Here is a 12,297-nt window from a genome sequence, read left to right on the forward strand (position 1 = left end):
TATTTGCTTTCTGGCAAGAGTTAGAAGATCAATACCTCGCTCACTTCTGTGCAATAAATATAAGGCTACATCCATAAACCGGTTAGTTTAGCATAAAGACTAGAAACAAAGGGGAAACAGCGAGCTTGGCTCTGTCCAGCAGTAACAAAATCCAATAAAACCCCTAAAGCTCACTAATTAACATGTTGCTTGGCAACTGCTCAAAGCCAGAAATAGTAGACCGGCACATAACCCCGCATAAAACGTTGCACTGTCGTTTTTGTACTTCGTATTGATTAGGGAGATAATTCACCAGAAAGCAAATAAGTGTAGTTCCCAAAATATCAAACTATTCCTTTAGGTTTGATCAATATATATTTTAATATCAACAATGCATCACATGCCTTCTTGTATGTGAAAGGGGGAAACCAGAGAGAATTACTGCAGTTCCCCTCAGCTCTACAGAGCGTTTTGGCGTCTTTCAGCTCAATGTTTTGGTTTCCGGGCCCACTCGAGCATCATTTCCAGATGCAACAGGCAGCGGTTTTACGTACGCTGCCTGCCAAGAACTAAACGGCTAGCTAGTGAACATAGTGGAGAATTTGCAGCTAAAGAGTCAGATATTTCTCACATGAATTGATGGGGAGCAAAACAAACCTAAAAGTGTGGATATTGATTTTACATTCATCAGATTTGCAAAAACACGACTCTAAATAAATGCTAATGTTGCTTTGTATCTGCTGGATGTATAAATAAGCAACTGTTTGCTAACAAGTTCGCCATATCAACTTTATAAGGTGATAATATGTCAGTGTTGTGTTTACAGCTTGTTTCCGCTGCCCCCAAGTTGCAAAAAAATCTGTAGTTTTAAGAAAAGATGTTGTGCCTCTGCCACATTACTTTGTTTGGCAGCATAATTTTAAGGAAAAGGCACTTAACACTGGGCGTTTAGCTCACCAAAAGGAGAGGTTAAACACTACGTATCAGCAACAAAAGGTAGCAAACAAGCACATTTATACTGTATGAAAAAATAGTCAAGTAATACTTCTGAATCTTTGAAGTGATATCTGACAGATCTCTGATGATGTGTGTTTTCTAGGACCCAGACTCCGGCAGCACCACTCTCACCACCAGAAGCCATCAGTAGAGAGACACTGAACTGCAAGTTGAGGCAAACCCAATAGGGAGAAGTACTAGTGGCTCTCTGCTCCTGTCTGTCAGGGAAGGAATGTGTGGAACCAAACAGAAACACAGTGCACCAGACCATGAACTGACCCCCCTCCTCGTGAAATATGGGTCCATCTTCTCCAGGCTCCACAACACATCAGCTATTCCTTCTTAACCCGTCTCTCTTGACTGATACATGTCACTAGATGGGTTGGTCTGTACAGTGAAATTTATACTGCAAGGTCTCATATTCTGCGTTGGTTAGTACACAGCTCCCCAACACATCCCCAACTCATCAGGAGGTTAAATTCCAGGTAAAAGTAAGACCCAGGAACCCCTAAAATTGCTGTCATTGTACACAGCAACAACATATTAACAAAATTTCAATGGGATTTGATCAGTTGATTAATGACAAGCAATTAGTTCATGGTTTAAAGAAAAATAATTACTTTGGCAACTTGACTGAAGATGGTTGAACATGGATGGTAGGAAACTGTAAAACAATTCATGAAGAAAGAAACGTAGAAATTCATCTATTTATTTTGTTACCCATTAAAGAGGCGCTTAGGCATACGATCAGTACTGATGGATAATGTAACTAAAGTCATTGTTGTCTAACCCAGAATATTTCACATAGTATGTTGCATGTAGTACATTTGATTTTTGAACTGTAAATGAATTACTTGCTTCAAATTGAAAGCTTGTAATGGTTTTGCATGACAACTGTTAGCATTCTGTTGGCATGAAATAATGTCTGTGTTACCTCTTTTCAGTATGTTAGCAATATTTCATTAACAGATTAACAATGAAATATATTGGGAGTAATATGTAATGTTTATTAATGAAATTATAACTTGTGTGGAAATGATGAATTGTACATGTTCTTGGCTGTAGAAATATTTGTCGTGGAACAGTCAGTGAATGTCTATATTTATTTATGTGTGTATTACAAAGTTTGGTTTGGATGTGTGTGAATGTGTATGTTTTGTGTGTTCTAGTCTCAAGTTTTTGAACCGTCAAATAATCTTGTAAAGACATTTTGTAAAAATGGAATTGTAAATACAGTCTTATGTTACATGTTATTTTTCCATGGTAGAAACTGTACAAAATGCTAAGTAATAAAATAATCCTTAACCCGTTCCCTTTGCTGTTTGTCTAATTGAAGCTGCTGTGAGAGGTAAATAGACATGCTTCTCCTCCCAGTTTTTGGCAGTTACTGTTGCTTATTTTGGCTGTAAAACCCATCATGGCAGACTCTGTGTACAGCATATTCACTGATCGGTCCAGGAGCCTGAGACATACGCTCTGCAAGTCCAAATAAACAGGTCATCTAGCTCAATAGCCCTAGCAAATTTACCATTGCTGGGGTCAGGCACCCCTCAACATAATGCTCAGCTTCTCAGAGCACTCGTGTGTTTGAAAAGCATTAAATCCCTCCTCTGCTCAGCAGCCTTTCACCCTCATAAAATGAAAAGTGGAAATGTTTACAAGAAAATAAAGCTAAGAGTGACACTGTGAGAGTTGAGCCTACATGTGTGGAGTGCATGATTTTTGTGTTTAAAATCGCAAACTGAGCTATTTCTGTATGTCGGATGAAAGCCTTTTTAGCACGCATACAGTAATCCTCAAAGGAGTGCATGCAGACTAATGTTAATAGTGCATACCTTTTATATATTTTATCATACAGGCAAGTTGACATGCATTACATTCTCCTTAATAATTTCAGTGATATAGAGGTTTATTTACACCAGAGATATACTGTATGATTTGTGGTGATTGTCATCACTTTAAAGTTCATTTTACAGATGCTTTTGGCCAAATTGACTTACAAGAAGTGCATTCATTTGCACATTCAGTCTTGCACTGCACTAATGAACACCAGTATCCTCATTCACTTCTCCCCAACTAGCTCATCAGAGCATTCAAACCACTGCATCTGCCTTCATTATGCTTGACATCCAGACCTGGCATTTTGGACCTCAAAAGACATTGACTTGACATAATGACAACACACAGGGAATCCATCAGTGATTGGATTGAAAAATTAATAAAGCATGCATTCTGTCCAAAATTCAATTCAGGTCAATCAGATACATTCTGATGTTTCCAAAAATCATCACAAATGTAACTGTAAAATGAATTCAGTCAACAGAAATGTTACGTAGAGAGGAAAAATTAATAAAAAACAGTAACTGTTGATCAATTTCAATTGTTCTTAACTTTTCCAATTGGTGCAGTTTCCTTTCCAGCCTCAGATTGATGCATTTTAATTTTGCTTTACTTCCCTGAGCCATGCTCTTGTTTTAGATTGCAATTCTAATTTGCCTTACCTTTGATGCACTTAAGGAAAATGAGTGTCCCCAAATAGACAGATATTATTCCAGTGTGCCACTAGCAAAGGTATAGTTTCCTGTTTCCGGTTAATCAGTGTCAATTCAGAACTGCAAATATGTCAGTGTTAAATTAGAAATGTGTCTGTATGAAATGGGTGCAGCGTTTGCATATTTGTGTGTGTGTGCACGTTTTTATAAGTGTATGTCTGTGAGGAGACTTTGCTGTCCAGATGTTAAGAATTGAAGTCTGTTCTCAAATAATTCCGAGCCCTTGTTTTCACACACTCAGCCTCTTCAGTCAGTCAATGCTTCGCCACTCACTTCTCAGGGATGTTGTTTATGTACAGTTCTATTATGTCACAGGAGATTAGTTCCTCTTGGTCTGTGCACGCTAATCCCTCTCTCTTTTCTAAGAGCCGGGCCAGTGTTTAGCCAAGGCTCCTTTCTGTGTGAGCCAGCCCAGCCCCTCTCCCTTTCAGGCTGTCACAGTCCCTCTCTACACACACCAAATACCATGGCCCTCAAGTGTGAAAACCTCAAAACAAAAGGGCCTCTAGCCTCTTTTGAGGCATGCTGCAAGACGTCCAAGTCTCCAAGGACATAAAAGAAAGGAAAAAATGCAACAACTAAATAATAGGCCAGTCGTCAGTACAAAAGCTTTGTTTCTGATGGTACAAGGCCAGTGAGGGCTTATTCACTTTGCATGACATTACATCCCTATTGTGAAAACCAGGCAGGGGATATTGCTTTCAAATTGAAACACATATTTCTGAAAACAGTATTATTCATTTGGCTCTTTGAATAATCGTGGTCAGTTAAATATTTACACGTCTTCTGGTTGACATTAGCCCTCATTTTATTAGAATTGAGAATAACAGTGAGTCCATTCAGAGGAGTGCAACAAAGATGGCTGTTTCTCCCACATTTCCTCTGACCCCTTAGCACCCGTTCTGCAGATTAACATTGCAATGAGCCATGCATCACTATTTATCAAATTTAAGCCACTTTTATGGGTCATCCTACAATAGTTGACAGAGCAACTGTAACATTACTCCTTCAAGGATGGGTGGAATTTAAGTTTTGATGATACATACAATCCGAGCATGACTTTGAAGAATGAGGCAAAAAATTAAATGGATGGTCTTTGCTTTCCCTTTTCAGATGACACCGATCGGAACCTGAACGATTTGAAAGCAAATTTAACTCTCATGTGAGTTTCAGGTCAGTGAGATCATCGAGCAGAGCCAGGCATTTGCTCCAGATTACTACCACATGGACTACATCAATTTGCGCTGGTACTCCTTAAATATGATGAGATGGAATATATTGTCTGTGAGATTGATGAAAAATAACCAGTGTTTCCCCCCTCCATTAGGAAAGGCAATGTTGCTTTAATGCTGTGGTATGGTGAGAAATCTGACCTTGCCCTGGGCAGTGGGCATGTTTCTGCTTAGGCTCTGGTGAGTGGGGACACATGAAAGGATCTCTCTGTCAGGCCGCAAAGATGTTCAGTCTAAGTCTAATGAAGACCAGAACACATGGACAGACCTGAGAACATGCATGCCACACATTATACAAGCACTGGAGCTACAACGCTGTTGACAAGCTTGGTATCCTTCTCCTGTTCTTTAAAGGTTGAAAAAGTGAAATGCTTGATAAGCACATGTGTGTGCTGCGATTAAAAAGCAGTACTACCAGGTTATTGAAGTGAAAACATTGCCACGTCCAAAGACAGACCGATAATGTGTTTGTTTTCTCTGTCTTTCATTTTAGCAACAATTTCCTTTGCCTCTGTGGCTCCACAGGGAACTTGATTTCTAGACTCTGTGCCTGGAAAAGCTTTCTATCATGTATATTTTGGAAGAAATGGAAGATGTGCCATCTTGGGTTATACAAGTCAGCCGCTGAGCTGCTATAATAATACCACAACAAAATTCTTTCATATAAACAAAGTTACCAGCTTATAAGGTACACCTGTGCAATCAAATGCAGTCCAATGCAACAGCTCTCCAATAATCTCCAATCCAGTCCAATCTCATAACGTTCGTTTTTGTTGACACTGTGTCAGAGAGCTGTTGATTCAGCTCTATGGTAATTTTTTGGCAGTTGTGGTGGATATATATTGGACTATTATAGAGAAATGTGTTGTGGGAGGCACAATATTAAATCACCTCTCAGTATAATCAATGGGGGAAGATGTAGTGTGATTCTTTAAAGTAAAAGTATCAACACCTTGTAAGAACACTCTCTTCCAAGTAAAAGTCATGCATTCAAAATTCTACTCAGGTAAAAGCACAGAATCAGCAAAATCAGCCAAATGTACTTAAAGTATGAAAAGTAAGTACCTATAAGGCAGAATGAATTTCATAGTTTTATTTATGATGCATTATTGCATTAATATTATTGCAGCTGATTATTCTATTATATATATTATTATTATTTGAACTCATTTTAAATGCATACTGCTGGGTCTTTTGGTCTATAAGAATACTTCATATTGTGTTATTTTGTATTGTTTGTGCATGAGAGAGTGCATGGTTTACATGTGTGAGTCCCTGGGTTTTATCCCTGGCATCTCCACTTTTAAAGAGTTTCCCCTCTGGGATCAATGAAGTTTTTGTGATTCTGATTCTTTTTCTGAAACTGATCAAATGTTTTGCATAGAAAGTTTTAATCTGCAAAGTAACTAACGAGTGTAAGCTGTCAGATAAATGTAAAAAGTACTGTATTTCCAAATGAAATGTAGTGGAGTAGAAGTATAAAGTGGCTTAAAATGGAAATATTCAGATAAAAGTACCTCAAAACTGTACTTAAGTACAGTGCTTAAATGTACAAAGTTCCTTTCCACCCCTGACTATAATATGATACAACAACAACAACGCTAACTACAGCCTCAAAAATGACCATACAGTTGAATCAACACCTCTCTGAAACAGTGTCATCAAATCTGAACATTTGAGCTTCACAAACAGAGGATTTATAGCAGAGCTATTGTTTTGGAGTGTAGAGATTTACCCAATAAACTGGTTGCTCAGTGTAGGAAACCATTTATCTAATGACTGCTATCTAATGACAATTATTCCCACCAGTCACAAGCTGATCCTTACAATCAATTAACCTACGATATGACACATTTCACATACATTTTCCCTTATCCCGAATTGAAATGCACTCTGTTCAAATGACTTGACATTTTTTGGGTCAAAGGTAAGAGAGAGTCTAGTATGTTTGTGTTTACAAAGAAAATGTCACCAGAGGAATCGTTATCCAGATCCCTCTTTCCAAACCAAACATCCTTCTCCACAGGCGCACAAAGAGAAGAGATCAGGCAGGAAAGTACCATCCAGCTGGGTTATAGCTCCTTATAATCCCCTCTGATTAGTGTTAATCCCCTTAATGCTCCTCACTGAGAATAAACACATGTTGACCCAAGTGACCCACTCCTAATTTATGAAGTTAGGAAGTTTGGTATCATCTATTCACTGTGGTCAATCCAGTGTTACATGAGATTGTATAGAAGCAAAATGTGCTCCTAATGATACAATGTATAGGTAATAACTCAAAATACAACAGCTGACACTTTTAAATTGGGATCACTGGTTGGTTTCTGCTTTTCACTTTACAATACACCCCCCAGGCGTGACTAGTGATGAGGGGCAACTTTCCGTCTTCTGTTCTTTTCTCCTGTGAAGTCAGTGTGCAGGGTCTGTAATCGGGCCTCAGAGGCGAAGCAAAGGTCAGCATGTACCCAGGAGGATGGACGGCAGTGCGAGGGCAAGACCAGGCTCGGGGACAAGGGGAAGGGTCAGGGGTTGAGTTCAGATGGAATCCACACAGAGGATGTTGAAATAGATATTGTCAGGGGAGAACAGAGCTTCTTCCACTTCTCCTGTTGGCCTGCCGCTAAAGACTCCACAAGGCGGATGCAGAATCAGAGACTGTAAACACATCTCCAACTCTGCACTAATTCAAAGGTGTTAATAAGATGATACATCTGCCATCCAAAGTGGCAGTTACAGTAAAAGAGGAAGTTATGACAGGCATAATTTGATGTGTAAACACAAAGCTTAAGCGCCTCTGCTTCCTCAGCAAGTCGAAATTAATTTGCATGACAGAAAAAAGAGCTGTGAAAAATGTGTTCTGAGGGCTGTTTAGAGATTAAAATCCATGCACTTTATTTTGCTGTTTTTACAATAAACAAAAAATCTAATTCTTACTTGAACTCAAACACAGTTGCACATTTTAATTCAGAGATTTCTCTAAGGAAAATCTGCTCATCGTCTTCATCATGATTGTTCCAGATTGGCAACGACTATATTTTAAACAGTCAAACCATATGTACTGTATATCTGCTCTCTTCATATGGAAGGACTGCTATGGATTAACATCTGGTTCATACCCAAAATAGTAAATGTACCTGTTTGTTTACATATAGAAATATGGCAACAGAGGTAATTATTGCTCACAATAAAGACACTGGGATATTTTTCAAAATGTCTGTTAAATCCATTTGTTGTCCTGAGAAAATCAAAATGAGGCATGAACTGAAAAGGGAGCATGAAATTGATTACACTGTAAAAGAGCAGCTTATATGTGCAATCACTGGCTACAGAGGCAAAAGCTTTTACAGGCCCCCTGAAAACATGGCACAGTAATTGACTCCACAAATATATTAGCACCAGGATAATATGTTTTTTTGTTTTTGTTTTGTATGAAGACGTTGATCTAAATGCATTAAAAACAAAGCCGGCACATGGCTCAGCAAACCGCAGTGTTTATATAATGAATGTGCAGTATTTCGTCCTGCCTCTCTCTCTCTCTCTCAGTGTGTGTGTGTGCTCCAAGGCTAAGAGCTCATTTCCACCCTTGATGATCACAGGCACCATTGATTGTAATACTGACGAGCAGGCTAGTTCTGCCCGTGGCGTACAAAGGAATCTGGACATGTTTAAAGCACTAACTTTCATGTGTTTTTTTTATGCTGGTATGAAGTTGAATGCTGATGTTGCGGACAGCTGGCTCTTATTAAAATAACACGATGTCAAACAGAGGGCCTGGCTGGTGAAAGTCAACCGCTCTCCCTCTCTGGTCGTCGGCGTCACTTGCCATATGCCAGCCACGCTGACAGCTGTTCAACCTGGTGGACTTGATACTTTGGCTGTGGTCAGTAATGCCCTATAAAGAATTCAAAACAAAACTGTGAATGATGGCTCTAGGTCATGCTTTTCACAAAGTTATCATTCATGCTGTTTTGATTTCATATACAGTGTTTGCGTGTTAAAAAATTGGTACCATTTTCTAATAAGGCATCACTTATAAGGGGTTTATAAAAGTTGTAACTTATGGCTTTATTAAGGGTTAATAAATCATTAATGAATGGATGAGTGAGTAACCATTTGTAAAAACAAACTGTGGAAAACCCCCTGTGGGCTTGTTTATATCATCCAACAGCATAACTTGCTTTGTCTTTAACTAGTTCTTTAATTCATCAAGAAGACCACAAGGGCGCCCTGATAGCCTAGAGGTTGAGGCACCAACTATGAACTGCAGAGTCTCCTGTTTGCTTCTGGCTGGATGCTGTTGTCTATCCGAGACCCGAAAACATAATTTAAAAAAAAAAGAACAAAAGAAGACCCTGAGACTTGTTGGACTGTTGTAGTGGAATAACTCTTCAGTACTTACTAACCAATAAGCCATTAAGTCTACAGTTATGTTACTACAACATTCATAAAGGTTAACAGCTTTCTAACAAGCCTTCAACTCTGGTGTTCTTATTAATGTGTTATTGCTGATCTATAAAGCAAAATTATTAAATGAATGAATGAACCATGAACAGCCATTAAGCCATTCAAAACCATTAAAAAAGTAGCCCATGCCTTATCACCAAAAAACGCACAGTACAAGCAACATCTAATACTTCCATGACTTCAATTTATGACCTCAGTGATAGCTGACCATTTCCTGTGCCTCAGCATGCTTCGAGGCACTGCCTGGACTTGTTTGTCTCAGAGGGTGAGGACGATGGTAAGCAGAACATGATGGTATATATATCTTAGTCACACCACTGAAGCATTTGTGTTCCATTTCACCAAAATTACAGATTATTTAAGGGATGATAGGGATATCTGCGGTGGGTATTAGGTGTTAATATCTTGAGAGAGTGGGTGGGTCAACAATATAAAATGAAACAGTAACATCTTGATCATAAATCCCTTGTCTAAATGCACCATTACGAGTATGCTTTTTCAAGCCTGTTTGCAACATAAACAGTTCCGTTTGTGTTGAGGTGTTGAGTGGACCCAAGATTTAGGTGAGCTGAGGGAATCCTGTGATTCAGTGTCAGGACAGGCCACTGTGCCCGCGCAGCCTGTAACACGTTTATGACACTCGAGAGGAGAAACACACATATGGTATACATGTTTGGAAGGTTTGCACAGTGCAGCTAAACGAGGGATGATCTCTCTTTTTCCACGCTTTGATGTTTAAGTGGCTGTTAACCACGTCCCACCTTTGGGATAAATGACATTATCAGCTACTTATCTGATACTTTTTTGAGGACAATCTGCTTTTCATCACTTATGACAGAAACCTAGACCTTATTTTCCAGACCCAGTTCACTCCCCAATCCTCTATACTGACTGCAGCAACATATTTTGGGTTTTTTAATCGCATGATGTTTCATTACCATACACAAGAGACTCTTGTGAAACATTAGCAGTCATTTAGCTGGAGTGGAGCACCTCAAGTTCCTGTAAGATTCAAATGTGCTAAACAAACAAACATTTTCCTCTTTTCAGTTCAGAAACAATTTACTGCTTCATATAATTTGTGCCATGTCTCCCAGACCTCTCTTTTCTCATGTCTGTGACTATATGATGTTGCCAAAGATCCCCCTCAACTCATCTCTGTGCTCATCTCTTCTCATATTCACAGTTCTTTAAAGCAAAGCCCCAAAGACAATGAAATATTGTGCACATCTGATTGGAAACAGCTTTCATAATGTGAAACTAGCAATCTCTCAGACTTATGTCATTCCAGTTTTAAAATAGACTGTTTGAAACATCATGGTAATTTGATTAAAATGGATTGACAGCCCGGTGAGTTACTGTCAGTGCGCCGGTGGGAAAAGAGTGTTTTTGATTTCTCCTGAGGAGAATCCTTCACCTCCCCAGCAGTTCTTTTAATATAAGGGCAGCGCCTTTCATCTGCTCCTCCAAGCAAGGCTCTTAATGCGTTGCAGATTCTTTTCAGCTCTGACAATATTTCACCATCATCTTTTTAGTGGCTTTCTGGATTGTGTTTCAATTAATCTTGCGTAAAAGCAAACGTATTACTCTTTGTTTCAAACAAAGTCAACCTAATGTTTGATCATGAATGGGTCATACCCATATATGTGGTAAAAACAATGCCATGAAGTGATAAAGAAACTTCAGAATTTTAGATCATAGTGTCCATCGGTTAAGCTCCGATCACACTAATACACTATATATTTAATAGCATTATTCTGGTGATAAAACATTTTGAATAGTATTGTGGAAAAACCACATTCACCTGTGAACTATGCTTATTTTGTGAAACTCTGGCTTTGTGAAATACGCTTATTCGCTTTCTTGTCAAGAGTTGAGAAGAGAAGATTGATACCACACTCATAACTGTATGCTAAATTTGAAGCTCGAGCAAGCAGCCAATTAGCTGAGCATAAAAACTGGAAACAAGACTATTTCGTCCAAGAAATAGTCTGACATATAATCCCCCCGTAAGACCACAACTTGACGTTTTTGTAGGGATTAAACAAATGAGATATAACATGTTAATTTGTAAGCTTTAGAGGTGCTTGTAGGCAGATTTTGTTACCTTTTGGACAGAGCCAGGCTAGCTGTTTCTCCCTGCTTTCAGTTTTTGTGCTAAGGTAACCATCTCCTGGCTGTAGCTTCATATTTAGCGCACAGACACATGAGTGTATCGATTCCTCTCATCTAACTCTCTGCATGAAAGCGAATAAGCACATTCCTTTAAGCACAGTGTTAATTAATTAATGCAGTGTTTCAGCACTCTCACTAGTCATCCATCCACTTGCTGTGTTTCAATAAATTCCTCTATGGTTTTCTTATGTTCATAAGACTAAATCAACCATTTACTACAGGGCACAACACTCTGATCCTTGATTAACTCAATTAGTGTGACCGAATCAAGAACAGGAAGCCACAATATGCAAAGATAATACAAAAAGCAAACATTATATTAACTAACCACTGTAGTGGTTGCTGTAAAATCCCTCTAGTAGTCCTCTGGTCTCGCTGCACGATCTGTCATAGACGACCAGTGCTGACTGCCAAGAATAGCACTGGCTGATGTGTCTGGCTCTTGTTAGCAGAGGATAGGTTTGTGTCAAGCACAGCTTCTCTGCAGGCTGAGTCGTGTTGTTGTTGTGGTTAAAAAAGATCACGGGACTGTTGTGTACAATCACTCACTGACAGAGATGTTGGAGCTGCTAAATGACACACCTCCAATCAACTGATCCTCTGCCAGTGCAGTCATCTTTTTCTCATGGCAAGAGCCTGGTAGAACATCTTTGAACAGGTGTCCAAAGCTGTTGTTTTTCTTTCTCATTGCTCTTGTTCTCTCTCTCTTTTTTAACATTACTGTTTGTGTATCTGATCCCATCTCAGTCCACTCCTCCCACTCTCGCACACTCACCCACACACTCGCTCTCTATTGCTTTCGCTTGCTCTTTTCATACAAAAGAAATAGTGTTAGCCTCTGGCATTTATCAAGGATGAAATGTGTTCAGAGAGAGAGAGAGAAAGTGCCTTTGAAT

General features: G+C 39.1%; 2 protein-coding genes across 2 annotated transcripts in view; one reads left to right on the plus strand and one right to left on the minus strand.

The window, feature by feature from the left end:
• LOC122885827 (anosmin-1) overlaps window positions 1-2,285 on the plus strand; it is a 39,623-nt gene extending 37,338 nt beyond the window's left edge. Inside the window, exon 14 of the mRNA XM_044217514.1 lies at window positions 1,079-2,285. Within this exon, the coding sequence (XP_044073449.1) occupies window positions 1,079-1,137 (59 nt within the window). The 3' untranslated portion in view covers window positions 1,138-2,285. The remainder of the gene's footprint in view (window positions 1-1,078) is intronic.
• Window positions 1,468-12,297, minus strand: part of LOC122885826 (protein starmaker-like) — a 44,942-nt gene continuing 34,112 nt past the window's right edge. The window contains exon 10 of the mRNA XM_044217512.1: window positions 1,468-8,654. The gene's annotated coding sequence lies outside the window, so the exon portion shown is untranslated. The remainder of the gene's footprint in view (window positions 8,655-12,297) is intronic.

This window comes from Siniperca chuatsi, linkage group LG12 (genome assembly GCF_020085105.1).
Source record: "Siniperca chuatsi isolate FFG_IHB_CAS linkage group LG12, ASM2008510v1, whole genome shotgun sequence".
In the NCBI taxonomy this organism is placed as follows: Eukaryota; Metazoa; Chordata; class Actinopteri; order Centrarchiformes; family Sinipercidae; genus Siniperca; species Siniperca chuatsi.